The sequence below is a fragment of the Ovis canadensis genome, chromosome 2, assembly GCF_042477335.2.
Source record: "Ovis canadensis isolate MfBH-ARS-UI-01 breed Bighorn chromosome 2, ARS-UI_OviCan_v2, whole genome shotgun sequence".
Taxonomy (NCBI): Eukaryota; Metazoa; Chordata; class Mammalia; order Artiodactyla; family Bovidae; genus Ovis; species Ovis canadensis.
The window spans coordinates 53,819,183-53,835,204 of record NC_091246.1 but is presented as its reverse complement, the minus strand read 5'-3'; the positions used below and the strand labels follow the sequence as shown (position 1 = coordinate 53,835,204).

At 41.7% G+C, this 16,022-nt stretch overlaps 1 protein-coding gene across 2 annotated transcripts in view; it reads left to right on the top strand.

The window, feature by feature from the left end:
- Window positions 1-11,964: 11,964 nt before the first annotated feature.
- UNC13B (unc-13 homolog B) overlaps window positions 11,965-16,022 on the top strand; it is a 227,442-nt gene continuing 223,384 nt past the window's right edge. For both annotated transcript variants that reach the window (XM_069576256.1, XM_069576259.1), the window contains exon 1: window positions 11,965-12,353. In XM_069576256.1, coding sequence (XP_069432357.1) covers window positions 12,332-12,353 — 22 coding nt within the window. In that variant the 5' untranslated portion in view covers window positions 11,965-12,331. The remainder of the gene's footprint in view (window positions 12,354-16,022) is intronic.

Below are 16,022 nucleotides of genomic sequence, written 5' to 3'. Positions count from 1 at the left end.
GCAGAACCGGTGCCAGGCTCGCTTCCACTGCTAGCCCCCTCCCATCTCGGAGCCTCTCCTCCCCCCGCCCCTTCTCTGGCTGGCCTCACCCCGGCGCTGGCGCTGCAGCCCGGAACCGCTGGTTTTGATTGGCGGCGGTGGCCCCAGTGGATGGCGGAGGAGACAAAGTGATGGCTGCAGGTCGCCTGAGGGCCCACCCCGGCCACGTGCGGCTTCTGTGATGACAGGTCTAAAGGGGCGGGGCCTCAGTCCGCAGTGTGCGGCCTGGGCTGACCGGATCCGGCCGGAGATGGGGAGCCAGAACCTGCGCCAAAGCGCTAGCTTGTGGGCGCCCGAACCAGGTTGGAGCCCTCCCAGGCTTTCGAGCTGGTGTGAGCTGCCTGCGGAACTTGAGCCTCTTAGTGAAGGCGTCTGGGTTAGCGCGCGTATTTGCCCTAATGGGGGAGATCTGTAGGGTTTGCAAAGTAGTGCAAAGAGCTTCAGAATTCTGTGAAAATGCGGGAATCTGGTTGGCCGGGGTCTCAAGTCTGTGAGGAAGAGCACTTTCTGTAGCCTACGGCGTGTAGGAGACAGGCAGTAAGAGTTAGGTCTATAGCTGTGGAGGTAGGTCGGCGAGAAGTCTGTGAATTTTATGAGCCAAAGTAGAGCCTTTGCTTTGTTCAGTCGACTGAACCTGTATGACTGTTACACACGTTCTGTAATTTAATTAGCGCTTGAGTCTTCAACTTCCCGGGAGCCCCACGAGTTCCCAAGATATGTCCAGGGGAGAGCGACGCTTACGAGCCACCGGTAGATGGCATCCCAGGTCCCTTGCAGAGCCGAGTGGCTCTGAGCCCAGAGCCTAGTGAGCTTCTCGATGGAGTCGGAGGTATTGATGGCTGTGTGATGGACTGGACCTGGTAAAGTTATCTCAAAGTCTCAGATTCTTTAGATCTCTGTGACTTTCTTTCTGTGAGTAGTTAAGCGGCTTTACTAAACACCAATGGTGCGCTAGGCAAAATGAAAACAGAAAAAGAAAAAAATGTTCTGCTCTTACGGAACTGCTCAGATTGTCTTTCTAATACTTCTGTAATGCTCAGTTGCTCAGTCGTGTCCGACTCTTTGCGACCCCGTGAATCGCAGCACGCCAGGCCTCCCTGTCCATCATCAACTCCCGGAGTTCACTCAGACTCACATGCATTGAGTCGATGATGCCATCCAGCCATCTCATCCTCTGTCGTCCCCTTATAGAGGGTAAAATTGGAAGAGTTTTGTGTCGTGGAAAAAGCTCAAATTTGAAGTCATTTGGTTTGGTAAGGACACTATACTAGCTGTATTGGGCAAATTACTTGATTACTAGCTAAATTTGGGTAAATTACTAGATTAAAAAAATAAATTTTTAAAAAAGTTTTTTATTATCGGGATCATTTTAAAAGTCTTTATTGAATTTGTTATAATATTGTTTTTGTTTTATGTTTTCGATGTTTTGGTGGGAGGCATCGGAATCTTAGCTCCCCACCAGGGATCCAACCCACACCCCTTGCATTGAAAGGCTAACGGCAACCACTGGACCACCAGGAAAATCCCTAAAAATAAACTTTTCATTTTAGAATAATTTTAGATTTACAGAAAATTTGTGAAGATAGTACAGAAAGTTTCTGTGTACCCCACACTCAATTCTCTGCTTTGTTCTCCACAATTGTTTAATAACATCTTACATTAGTATGGTACATGTGCTATAATTAATTAACCAATATTGATACATTATATATATCAATACATGTAAATATGTATTTAGGATACATCCTAAAGGAGATCAGTCCTAGGTGTTCATTGGAAGGACTGATGTTGAAACTGAAACTCCAATATTTTGGCCACGTGATGAGAAGAGCTGACTCATTTGAAAAGACCCTGATGCTGGGAAAGATTGAGGGCAGGAGGAGAAGGGGATGACAGAGGATTAGATGGTTGGATGGCATCACTGACTCAATGGACATGAGTTTTGGTAAACTCTGGGAGTTGGCAATGGACAGGGAGGCCTGGCGTACTGTAGTCCATGGGGTTACAAAGAATCTGACACAACTGAGCAACTGAACTGAACTGATACATTATCATTAAAGTCCATACTTTATTCTGATTTCCTTAGTTTCTACCTAATGTCCCATCCAGAATAACACATTAGGTTTAGTTTTTATGTCTCCTTAAACTCCTCTTGGCGTTGATATTTTCTCAGACTTCCTTGTTCTTGATGATCTGGGCAATTTTATAGACAATTTTATTGATCAGATATTTCAGATATTTTGTAGAATGTCTTTCAGCTGGAATTTGTTTGATGTTTTTCTGATGAGGAATCTATTGCAAATCCATTTTCCCATTCTGTAGCTTGACTTTATTCTCTTAGTGGAGTCTTTCAATATGCAGAGCTTCTTTAACCTGTCCAGTTTACATCTTTTTGTTTATATTCAATGGTTTTTATGCCCTATTTTAAAAGTCTTTGTCTACTTGGAAATGAGTGTATTATCTTAGGTTATTGTCTAGGAACTTTATTATTTTACCTCTTATTTAATCATCTGGAATAGATTTTATGTATAGTGTGAAATAGATGTCAAGATTCATTTTTCCCTCATATGGTTATTTAGTTGAACCAGAAACTTTTACAAAAACTGTTATAGTACAATTTCCAAAAAGTTAAGAGCAAGATTCTTACAAGAAGCTAGAATGAACATATATCAAAGATAAGCAGGTAAAGCATGTGTAATGAGCAATTGAGGAAATTAGGGATTATATTAGTCAGAGTTCCGGGTGTGTGTATATGTAGATACACAAATGGAGAGGTTTTATTATAAGGAGTTGGCTCACAGTATTGCGGAGGCTGACAAGTCCCAACCTGTCAAGCCAGAGACCCAGGATAGCTGATGGTGTAGTTCCAGTTCCAGTCCAAAGGCCTGAGAACCAAGAAAAATGCCAGTATAGTTACAGTCTGAAAGCCGGCAGCCTGAAGACTCAGGCAAAACTGATTTTTCAGTTCGAGTCCACTGGTAGGAAAAAAGACTAATGTCTCAGCTCAAAGGAAGTCAGTCAGAGAGAAATTCTCTTCTTCAGTTCTTTTGTCTATTCAGGTCTTCCACTGATTAGATGAGGACCCTCCCCTGCCCCACCACATTAGGGAGAGCAATCTGCTTTACTCAGTGAAAGTGAAAGTTGCTTAGTCCTGTCTTACTCTTTGGGACTCCATGGACTATACAGTCTATGGAATTATCCAGACCAAATACTGGAGTGGGTAGCTTTTTCCCTTCTCCAGGGGACTTCCCAACCCAGGGATCAAACCCAGGTCTCCAGCATTGCAGGCAGATTCTTTACCAGCTGAGCCACAAGGGAAGCCCTTCCTGAGTAAAGGAAGCTTTACTCAGTGTGCCTATTCAAATGTTAATTTCATTCAGAACCATCCTTATAGACATATCCAGAATAATGTTTGACCAAATATTTGGTACCCTGTGGCCCAGTTAAGTTGACACATAAAATTAACCATCCTGGGTATTCACAGGCATTTGAAAAAAGAGTGCTAAAATGAGATTTTAGATTAGATATAAAGGTAGTTAGTGTCTACAGGATAGTAACACCATAACGTTTTCTAATAATCAGAAATCCTTTGCATCATCACCAGACAAAAATCTATTCGTTAACATATGACTTCACAGAATTAGCCTTTAATTTTTGTTTGTTTATTTATTTGGGGGGTGATTTCCTTTTTAAATTTTATTATTGGAGCTTTACAGTGTTGTGCGTCTGCTGTACAACAAAGTGAATCAGCTGTATCTATACATATATCTCCTTCCTTTTGAGCCTCCCTCCCACCCTGCCTCCCCTTCCGCCCCTCTTGGGCATCACAGAGCACCAAACTGAGCTCCCTGTGCTGTATAACAGCTCCCCACTAGCTGCCTATTTTACACATGGTAGTACGCAGAGTTAGCCCTTAATAACACATCATGAGTAAAGCAAAAGTTTGTTGCCTGGGTAATCTTTGGCTGCCCCTGATGTTTTTTCTTTGCAGCATTTCCAAGTTTTGGGTGATTTTTATGAACAAAACAATCCTTTCCCCCTTTTCTATGCAATGTCTGTTTTTCATAAAACACATGTTAATAATATATGATATGTTCCTGTCCCTCCTTGCACCATTGTCTCACTGTCTTAATTACTGCGTTGATATGTGGTGGTGTATATCCTCCAACTTTAAGATCATAAGATTATATTGACTATTTTCAGCCCATTCCATTTCTGTATAAATTTTAGGATCAGCTGGCCAGTTTTCATAGACACACATACACATGCATATCTTCTAGGATTTTTATTAGGATTGCATTAAATGTACAGATAAAACAGGTTTTTTATAATTGTTTGTTGTTCCAAATAATGTCAACATTCCCTTATTTAGTAAGAGTTGTGAATCTTTACAAGAACCTTTTTACTTTAGGACCAACAGAAAAATAATAATTTGGTGACTCTAAGCACACTGATCTTTTAAAACAGAACAAGGAGATTTTATTTTGTCAAGTAGACTTTCTGGGTGAAGAAGTAGAATATATATTTTAAGGCATTCCAGTGGTTTTAAATTTTCACATACTGAGTTTGAGTAACAGAGTGATATTCAAGTAGAGAAACCTCGTGGGTTATTAGACATATAGGTCTGAAGCTGAGGAGAGCAGTCTGAACTAAAGATAAAGATTTGGAACCTACTGACATATATAGATAGCTGTGGGCAAGGTTTAGAGTTTGAGGAGGAGGAAAAACAAAGGCCACACATGGAGACTTGAGGTTCTACTTCACATCTATATTACATAGTTTGAAGAAGAAAATGAGTCAGAAATAGTAAATTAAGGAGGAAGAGGGCTCTAGATCATATGTATGCGTGTGTGTTGGACATGCCAGCAGGTCTTGGTTTGTGCCAGAGAGCTCCTCATGGTGCTTATGACCACTGGGCAGGTCTTTGTCAGTCCTGAGTTCCCTCTCCCCACCACCCGCCCCTTCCAACTCCACTCGCCCCCACCCACTTACTCCCCCTCTCCCCAGCATTACTAAAATCTTTGTGTGTTTTGGCTCTTGGAATTGATAACTGTTCTCTTTTTGCCAGATGGGGTTGATTATCTCCAGAGGATGAGTTTGCCCATCTGTTCAGGTTCATAAAGATGTGAATTGAATTTTGACTTTCTCTTAGGATTTTCTCCTGCCGTACCCTGTGTGCTTGGCAGCATTATGCCGTGTGGATTAGCCTTCAGCCCCTGACAGCCATTCCTTCTCTTTCTGTCCACACGGCTAGGCCCTGGGAGCCCTTGGCTCAAAAGACAGATCTTTTGGGAATTCTCTGGCAGTCCAGTGGTTAGGACTCTGTCCTTCCACCGCAGGAAGCCTGGTCGGGGACCTAAGATCCCTGCAGCTGTGCATGTGGAAAAAAAAAGATGTTTTGTATAGTATATTTGCAGCTTGTTCCTTTAGCAACAGATTGTATAAACTTTTGTCTATGCACAGGGCCTATTGGAGAAGGTGATGGCACCCCACTCCAGTACTCTTGCCTGGAAAATCCCATGGACGGAGGAGCCTGGGTAGGCTGTGGTCCATGGGCTCGCAAAGAGTCGGACACTACTGAGTGACTTCACTTTCACTTTTCGCTTTCATGCACTGGAGAAGGAAATGGCAACCCACTCCAGTCTTCTTGCCTGGAGAATCCCAGGGACAGGGGAGCCTGATGGGCTGCCGTCTATGGGGTCAGACAGAGTCGGACACGACTGAAGTGACTTAGCAGCAACAGGGCCTATTCAAATAGCCCTTCTGCTTTTATAGATAAAATCTCAGTGATGAAACAAACTTTCCCTATTTCAGTTGAAACTGAGATGGTAGTTGGGGTTACCCTTTCCTTTGAGATTAAATAAAATTGCATCTAGCTCTTTACTCCATATTCAGTGGGAAGTCTAGTGCCATCCTGGAGCCTTCTGTGAATTCCAGGAGTGGGGAGGACGTTGACTTCTCATGACCATTCTGGGCCTAGGGTCCCTGGCCCTTGCTGAATTTGTAATTCACTCATGTTTCACCTCCCTCAGCTGATCTTTCTTTTTTTTTTTCCTAACCTAGACAGAATTCTTTTTCTCCCCCAAACCCCTTATGGGAAGCATTTGTGAATGGCAGGCTTTACTGAAGCTTTGGGGGTGATGTAAGGGGTAGAAAGATATCTACCTAAATAATTTAAAATTGAATATTTGAACCTCCCAGTTCCTTAAATATTCTTAAGAGACCTTCAACCATCTAAGGATGTTTTATTGACCCTCTCTCATATTCCCCTGCACATCTGTCTATTCACAATGCTTTATTAAGCCAAACCATTTTTCTATAGCCATCTCTTCTGGGAGTTTATATTTGCATATGAAAAGGCTTATTGCTATAGAAGACAAAATCCTTAAAGAAAACCTTAGGCCCTCTGACCCTAATCCTGAAGGAATGTGTTCTTTTTTGGTAATGAGAATACATTGATAGATCATTGGAGCATTATTCTTTGTTTTAAAGCAAGTTACTTTAAGTTCTGTGTTCCTCCTTTCTCAGAAGATAGGTCATATATTCTAAGAACAAAAAAGAACATTTAATATTTACAAATGGTTGGAAGCCCTCTGTTTTGAGATTATGCCAATTTGATTTTTATCTTTCTGTTAAAGAATAGTTTCCCAAATGAAGTATGAGAATTGTAAGTGTATGTCACTGAGGAGACCCCAGTTTTGCCTCAGGAGAGACTGTAAAAGGCCTGACAACAGTTGACATCTGCCTTGCTGTCCTATCCCCTGATTTGTAGTAGAGACCTCTAGTTTACAGGGCCCAGGTTGCAAGCATACTCTTCTAGAGATCATTTGCCTCCAAACAGCAGAAAACATCAATTTAGGATTCAAAATGGTTTGGACAATTAACAAATCCTTTAGTGTTCCCTGGTACTTCCACCACTCCCTGGTATTTCCACTGCAAAGAAATGTTTGATTGTAGTAGTTTAAGAAGTAAGTCCAAGAAAAGAAAATTGCATCTGTTCACGTTTTAAAATTTATTTGGCTGCATTGGGTCTTAGTTGTGGCGCTTGGGGTCTTCGTTGTGGCAAATGGACTCTCTAGTTGTGGTGCATGGGCTTAGTTGCCCTGTGGCATGTGGGATCTTAGTTCACTGACCAGGGAGCAAACCTGCATCCCCTGAACTGCAAGGTAATTCATAACAACTAGACCCTCAGGGAAGTCCCTCTGGTTCCCTCTAATCACCTTTTGGTGAGAACATTTGCTTGGAGAGTTGAGGACTTTGAAAGTATTAAGGATAAATCAAAATTATTTTCTCCATTTATTAAGGGCAAAGGGACTGTTTACCCTCTCCCCAATTCCTAGAGTGTTTTATTGGAGACATGGTAAATCTGAGTCCTTATTCTAACCTTAGGAATAAAGATAAGTCTCTCTAAGGATTAAGTCTAGTCCCCAGTTTTACAATATAGAGTTATCTCCTAGGTTGTGAACTAAATGAACTTTAGATATTCAAACAAGGGTCTCTTTGGAGATGTACAGGAGATTATTGGGATGTGCAGCCTTTTGTCTCTTGAGGAGATACTGTTTTTTCTTCTGTTTTGCTGTATACATTCATGAGATTTTTATCCTAATTTTGCAGTCATTTTCAGGCTATCTTTTATTGCAGGAAAATGGAGAACAAGAGAATGGTCATGTTCCAGGTCTTGGGCGAGTTGTTGGGATTGGCCACCAAGTGAGGGTCCTTGATGTTGCTCAGGAAAGAATTTAGGAGTGAGCCATAGAAAAAGTGAAAGTGGATTTATTTAGAGAGATACACATTCCATAGGCAGAATGTAGTCCTCAGAAGGTGAGAGGGCCCAGGGCTGTGGGAGTGGTTAGTTTTTATAGGCCAAGTAATTTCATGAGCTAATGAATGGGAGGATTATGCCAACTATTATTGCCTCATTTTCTTTATCAACAAAATAGGGATTAAAATAGTCATATCTTTATTGACTGAAATCTCTATCTCTAGCCTGGATTGCTTTCTCAGGGTCAGTTATATCTTACATACTGTCTAATGTGACTATCTGAAGGTTATCCCAGCACATCTCAAACTTAATATACATGTCCAAGGGACACATCTTTGTCCTCAAAACTACATTAACCATAACATCATCTTCTTAGCCAATCTGACTTTATTTATTTATTTTTAAAATTTATTTGGCTGCACCATTCAGTTTGTGGAATCTTAGTTCCCCAACCAGGGATTGAACCTGGGACCTTGCAGTGAAAGCACAGAGTCCTAACTACTGGACTGCCAGGGAATTGCCTAATCTGAGTTTAAAACTCTCTCCTTTGCCCTCTCACCCAGTTGTTGGCTATGAAAGAAAGGATCTTCTCTACTATATTCGTAGTCATTGTGTGCCAAGTTCCATCACTTTTGGCTCCTTAACACTGATGGAAGGGTTAGGGGGATTGTCTCTTTCCTTCCCCCTCAGTTCTATATTTACCACCCTAGTTTAGTTCCCCCTCATCTCCCATAGATCTTTCCTATCACTTATAAACTATTTAAGGATAAGAACTGTGATTACTATGTTACTTTTGTATTGTCTCTCTATGCCTGACTTAAAAGGTGTTTAATAAATACTTGTTAAATTGAGTTATTTATCTATTGTTTATTTATGGTTGCACCATGTGGCATGTGGGATTTTTCATTGCAGCGCATCCTTCAACTAGTTGTGGCACATGGGCTCAGTAGTTGCAGCATGAAAGCTTCCAGAATGCGCAGGCTTCAACAGTTGTGGCACACAGGCTTAGCTGCTCTGCACCATGTGGGATCTTAGTTCCCGGACCGCAGAATGAACTCCTGTATCCCTCATTTCAAGGTGAATTCTTTTTTTTTAAATTTTAATTGGAAGAAAATTGCTTTACAGTGTACAAGGTGGGTTCTTAACCACTGGACCACAAGGGAAGTCTCAGGAAGGGTAAACTTTTAGTGGTCTTGGAGCATGACTTAAGGATGATCATGAAGTTGGTAGAGGGTTCCCCTAGAACAGGGTTTGTATTCTGCTCCTTCTGCCTGAGAGTTTCCAAAAAGACAGCAGCAATGCCAGCCCTTGGTATTTTGGCTTTACTGTCTTGAAATTTTTGGGTTTCCATTATTACCTATTTTCTTTGATCCTTCCCTCCTTCCTCCTCATCTCCTGGATCTCAGAAAGTCTTAGTGCTCAGCTACCTGCCAGCTAAATCTAAGTGTCAAATCCATGCAAATGCTGAAGAACTTTCAAGTACTGTGCTGTAAAAATTAATGTAAATAGTGGGACAAGAAGGTTCTGGCTTTTTATCCCTGTTTGAGTTGCTTCTGAAGATACCCTAAGCTTTCTTATGAGCATAATTGTTCCTGGTCAAGTGCCTAGAGAGCAGAGGACCTTAGTGCTTTCTTCCTCTGAACTTTTAACTGGGAAACTGGGATGCCTCAGCATCTACATCACAACCTTCAGACACTGACTGTTGCTCTGCTTAGTGTCTTTTCACCTCCCAGCTGCATTCCCCCATCATGTTCACAACCTAAATAGTAACAAACATGTATTGGGCATGTAGTATGCACCAGGTATTTATTTATTTATTTTTGTCCATGCTGCGAGCGGGCTTTGTTTAGTTGGGATGTGTGGGCTTCTCTTGTTGTGGAGCACATGCTCTAATGTGCATGGGCTTCAGTAGTTGCAGTGCATGGCTTTGGTATTTGCAGCTCCTTGGCTCTAGAGCACAGGCTTATTAGTTGTGGAGTATGGGCTTAATTGTTCAGAGGCACATGAGATCTTCCTGGACCCAGGATTGAACCGGTGTCTCCTGCTTTGGCAGGCGAATTCTTTACCATTGAGCCACCAGGGAAGCCCTAATTTAAAAGCATTTTGTCATTTGAACTTCAAAACCCTCTTATGAAGTAGATACTATCATTATTTCCTGGGAAATTGAAGTCATGTAGCTTGCCCTAGGTCACAAGTACCAGAGCTATGATTCAAATCCACTTATGGTAGGCAGATTTCTAAGATGGCCCCCAAATGATCCTACCTCCTGGTGGTATTTATGTCCTTGTGGAATTCCCTTTTCCTGAGTGTGACTGCTTCTGATGAAAAAAAATAAGGAGATATCACTCTATTATTAGATTAGAAAAGATTGTGACTTCCCTCTTGCTATTGGACTTTATTGCCTTCTTGGTTTGCATGCTTTGAGAAAGCTACCTGCCATTTTGGAGAGGTCCACATGACAAGGAACTGAGACCAGTCAATGCCGACAAGGAGCTGAGGCCCTCTGTTCAAGTGCCCAGGAGAAATTGAGACCTGCCAACAATCATATGAGTGAGTTTGGAAGTGCATCCTTTTGCAGTCCAGCTGGAACTTTGCTTGCAGTCTGTAAGAAGCCTTGAACCAGAGGATCTGATTAAGCCATACCCAGATTTCTGACCCACAGAAACTATGAGATAATATTGAAAATTTTTTTAATTGATAAAGATTTTTTAAATGTTATTGTTCAGTGTTACAGAGTACATATTAGTATATCACTCCCAGTTTGCTGATGGGAAATATGCTTATGTAGACTTTTGAAGTCAACTTGGTATATATATTGATAGCACTAAAATATTTTTGTTTTTTTAAATAAAAAAATTTTAATTGAAATAGTTGATTTACATTGTGTTAATGATTTGTACAGCAAAGTGAGTCAGTTATAGATACATATATCTTCTTTTTTAATATTCTTTTCCATTATGGTTTATCATAGGATATTGATAGTATAGTAATTATTATAGTAGTAATATTGTTCTCTGTGCTGTACAGTAACTGTGAGATAATAAATGCAGTTTTAAGCTACTAAGTTTTGGGGTAATTTGTTACATGACAATAGGTACTATACCAGGTGAATATGATTGGCTTCAAATTTCATGCTCTTCACGATTTTATTAGGTTGTTTCCCACTACTCTATACTTTTTCCAAGTGCAGAGTGACTTTCCATCCTTTGTTGGATGGCCTCTGCATCCTCTAGGAGAATCACTGGTTCCATAAGAGTTTTTTTGTTTGTTTTGTTTTTTGGTCTCTATTCTTAGTTCCAGAACCCAGAAGTTCAACATCTTTTTAGTCCCTTGCTCTTGAGGTTAGGACAGCTGGGCTAAAGAGCTAGATATTTCAACCTCCAGAAGTCCAGAGAATGCCCCTCAGGCATCTTTGTTGTCTAGGCTTGTGGAGTTGCTTTGCTCAAAATCTTTCTTTGGATATTTCTCTAAATTTGGACAAACCCTGGATAAATCAAGTCTTCCCCTTTCCTTCTCCAGGCTCCTACTTACAGCTAGCTAGGTTTGCTTTTAAAGGGCAAAGACCCTGTTAGATTAATATAGACCCTCCCTGGGTCTGACAGGCAGAATCCAGCTGTGCCAACGGCTTGCAAACACAGAAACTTGAGGAGGGCTTAATGAGGACTCGGAGCTTCCCAGGTGACTCATTGTAGAGAATCTGCCTGCCAATACAGGCGATGAGGGTTCAATCCCTGGATGGGGAAGATTCCCTGGAGGAGGAAATGGCAACCCACTCCGGTATTCTTACCGAGGAAATCCCATGGACAGCGGAGCCTGGTAAGCTACAGTCCATGGGGTCGCAAAAGAGTCGGACACGACTTAGCGACTAACCAACAAATTAGTTTCAGTGTGGTACTTTCTTGTTAATGTTACAGAGGGATAGACTCTTTAAGGAAGTCGGACAGAAATTCTCAATGAAAAGAATCTGTTCCTGGGTAGAAGCCCCGCCCACATGAAAGGGGCACAAAGCTGCAATTCCCGCCTCACACAGGTGCCGGGGAAGCCCGCCCCTCCCGGCCCTAAGCCTCGTTAGTGGGCCGAGTTGCCTTCATTCTTTTACTGAGGCAAGCGGAAAGGGACCCCGCCTCCTACGTGCCCTTCGGGGGCGGGGCGGCGGACTGGGCGTGAGTTGATTGGCTGGGAGGCGGGGCGCCAGGGCTTGGCTCCATCCCGGCGCTCGCTCGGATCCCGGGTGGAGTGAGGGAGGGAGTCCCGATCGCCTTTACCTCCCAGCGATGGCGCCGTGGTGCCGCGCCCAGTCCCCCGCCTGCCGGCCGGTAGTCCCCACTATCGGGAGCCCGCTCAGACGGTGAAGATTGGAGCGGGTCAGACGGAGCGGCGGGACGCTGCCTGCGACGGGGACCATGAGGAGCGGCGAGACCCGTGGGGTCGATAGCGGGAACTGCCGCGGCACCTGCTAAGAGGGAAGAGGGAGCGGCCCGGCGCAGCGGCGGGGCGGGGGCGCGGCGGAGGATCGCCGGCTGCTCGGCCATGTCGCTGCTCTGCGTGCGCGGTGAGTGCACGGACGGGGTGGAGGGACCGAGGTCGCTCAGGGATCTCCACGAGCTTCCAGTGGGCGTCGGGTTACCACCTTTTCCAAACTTCACGCCCCGCCCGTGTCTCGGGGAACCATTATGTTGACTCCTTTATGAACATCTTGAGTTCTTTCCACTCTTGTTTTTCCTCACGCTCCTGTGAGGGACTGTTACCTCTCCGTTCCGGTGGCCATGTGACAGTGTTGTTGGCTGGCAGGCCCAGATCCTATTAAATAATATCTAGAGCTGTCCTCTAGTGAGAGTGGACGAGCTAGGGACCACGGATAGCGGGCGTCAATTGAGCGGGCAGCCTCTATTCTTTTCTTCCTTCTCACCGCACCGTAAAATCTCAGTCGGCTTAGTAGCAGGTTCTTTCTAATCATGCTTTGAAGGAGTACAGCTGTCATATCCCTCCCAATGTATTTATTGGCGTTCCACCCCCCTGTTGCTTGTCTTTGTCCCCTGCTTCTCCTGTGTAGTCCAGGCTAACTGTATGCTCATATTCGACTTGAAAAGGTGTGTCGGCTTCTCTTCTTTCAGAGCAGAGCATAAGAAGTATGATTTACTTATTTATATTTACTTCTCTCACACTAACTAAAGGTGAAGTCCTTTATTGCTTTTCCACTGAGGACGCTTGACCCACCTGAGACGATATTTTAACTCAAGAGCTTTGGGGTTTAAGATGAGGCAAGGTGTGTCGACTAAGCTTCATGAGGGTAGAGGCTGTTTCTTAATGGTTTTTGTGTTCTAGGCGCCTGATATAGTAGAAGCGCAGGGCTGGTTTTGAATGAGTGCAGGGACTGTGATTTTAGAGATTATCAGATCAGGAAAAGCAGGGTTTGGATTACCTATTGAATTTGATCTTGGGAAATTCAAGTTACAGCCTATCGTATCCGTGTTGAACAAGGTGGGATAAGGTGGCTCAGTTGTGAGTGAGGGAATTTATCTATGAGAACCTTTTCCCAGCACCCTTCATTGGATAGAGTTCATGTTTCTTTTGATTCTGTGGATTAGAAGCATTGTTGGTTGTGATCTCTGTTAAGTGTTTCCCCCAGCTTCTGGCAAATGAAACTGCTTTCCTCTGTTCTCTCCCACTGTTTTGTTAAATCTGTATTAACCCAAAATGGATTTGGTTATTTCTAGGGATTATGAGACACACAGAAATTTTCTTCATGGTTGATTTTTCATTAATGAGAATTTTGCTTTGCTTTTAGTAAGACATTTTCTCTCAGCAGCTGGGAATCTATTTATTCCTTTAGATCCCTGCTGTTGAGTAGCAGGATTTGGGAGAGGTTGGGGTTTGCAGTGTCCCTTGGACAGTTTTAATTCTCTACTGCCACACTGTATTACAGAACTATCCCTTATGAAAGATTCTTCAGCCAGAAGCACTATTAAACCAGAAATTCCTCTTTAATTGAATTGATGCTTCAGAGAAGGAGCTGCTGCTTTCAATTTGTTCTAATATCAGGCAGCTTTCACTTTCAAGGAATTCTGTTCAGCTAACTATGCTCTTTCTCTCTGTAATTGAAAATAATCTGAAAAATAATGCACAATATATGTTAAAACTGAATCACTTTGCTGTATACTTGTAACTAATACAACACTGTGAATTAACCATAACTCAATTTAGAAAAAAAAAATTCAAACAGTATTTAATCTGATGTTGAATTTGACAAACTGATATTGATTTAATCATTCCAAATATCTCAATCAAGAAATCAATTTCTTGGTTTAAACCCTTTAATCATGCCTTATCCCCTGGAGGTTAAGGGTTCTCGGTAGTATGACTCTAGTCCTCCTTTTGGCCCTATGTTCTTGCCCATCCTTACGCAGATATTTTGCTCAGCACTAGCTTTGTTCATTCGCACCATGGCAGCGTTCTGTTTTCTGCTTGTTGAAAGTGTGTTCTTCCTTTCCTAGCTTATAGTCTACTTTTGTTGTTGAAAATGTCCTCAGTTCCTCACTCCGCAGTGATCTTTCTCTTTTAATGCTTTAAATTCCTTAAAACATAAATTACTTATGATCTGAACAGTGCTGCTGATTTGGCGATGAATTGTATACCGCCTAGCAACTACTCTTGCTCTGTGTTCATGGTGACCCAGCCTAAGGAGATAAAAGCACTGGTCAGATCAGTTCTGGAATTCTGTGTTCAATTAGGGTATTTGATTCTAAGAGGCAAACTGAGAAATTAGTTTGTTCAGAGGAGAATAATTAGAATAACGAAGGGTGTAGAAACCATTTGAGGAATTGGGAGGTTTTATTCTTGCAGAAGGATCATAATAGTAAATGAAAATTGTCTAAACTGTTGCTCAGAGAGAACTAGGACAAGTCAGCCAGTGTTGAAAACGATAGACATTTTAGCTTTTAACATAAGAAAGAACTTAGAGTTGTTAACAAATGGAATGGACTACTTATGAGAATTTTTAACATAGGATACTTAAGCAGAGATTGAATGAGTGGTAAAAGGAATTTCAACGTTGAGTGGGAGGTTAGACTTGAATTTTGAAAAAAAAAAATTCTTTTATATAATTCACTTAAGTCTTTCAAGTATCTGGCACAGCTTTCCTCACAATACTGGTATCTTTTGCTTCCATAGGAGCCTGTACCACCTAAACAACTCCAGTAAACTAAATCAAGGATTTTCTTTAACTTTTGATGTCTTGATGTTCATGACAGTTTTCTCCAAATAAATGAGCACTTTGAGAATTGAGTCTTTCCATATTTCCTTGTAATTGCTATAGTGCTTATAACGGAGCTCTGGATTTTTCTCCCTAATTTGAACTAAAAGTGACCATACTTATTAAAAAATCTAAAACAAAAAAAGTTTTGGGGGTATAAGAAGCAATATATGCTAACATACTGTTAATCACAGAAAATTGAGAAAATCCAGAAAAGTGTAAAAAGGAAACTAAAAATCATCATGGTCCTATCACTTGCTCAGCATCGTTCAGTTTTTTGTTCATTGCTTTCATTGTTTTGTTTTTATTATAGAGGTGATATATATGTATGATAAGAGATTCAGTTTAGGATGTGACGTGAAAGGACAAAGTTCTCCTGTCTTCATTCCCTATTCTTACTCCCCAGAGGTAACTACTGTTTACTCTTTCTTATCCATCTTGGAAATTTTCATTACATTTAAATATATAGATTCTACAATTGGAGGTATATTTAACTTTTTAAAAAGCTTAATGATTTATTTTCCTATTAGCTTTTGTGAGTTTAAATTGTTCCTTTTAATGGCTGTGGAGTACCGTTTCATTTTATGAGCATGTGTAATTTGACCAGTTTCATATTGATGAACAATCAGAATTTTTTTTGCTATTATAAATTTTGCCTTTATAAACAATATAATTTTGCTGTTATAAACAATGCCACAATGAACATCGCTATAGATAGTTTTATTATGTTTGGAGATCGCCAGTCAGCTTTCCATCTGTCTTTTCTGTGTGATTTGCTCATTGCTGTTCTCTTGGCATAATAATTATACTTACCTGGACTCATTAGCAAACCAGCTACCTCAGGAGCTCTCATATCAGCAATCCTCTATTAGAAGCAGGTCCTTTACCAGTGGGTAAAACTTTATGTTTACCAAAATCCTGAAGACCTCAGCTCTTTTAAGTTTGACCTGTGATTTTCACGTACTTGTT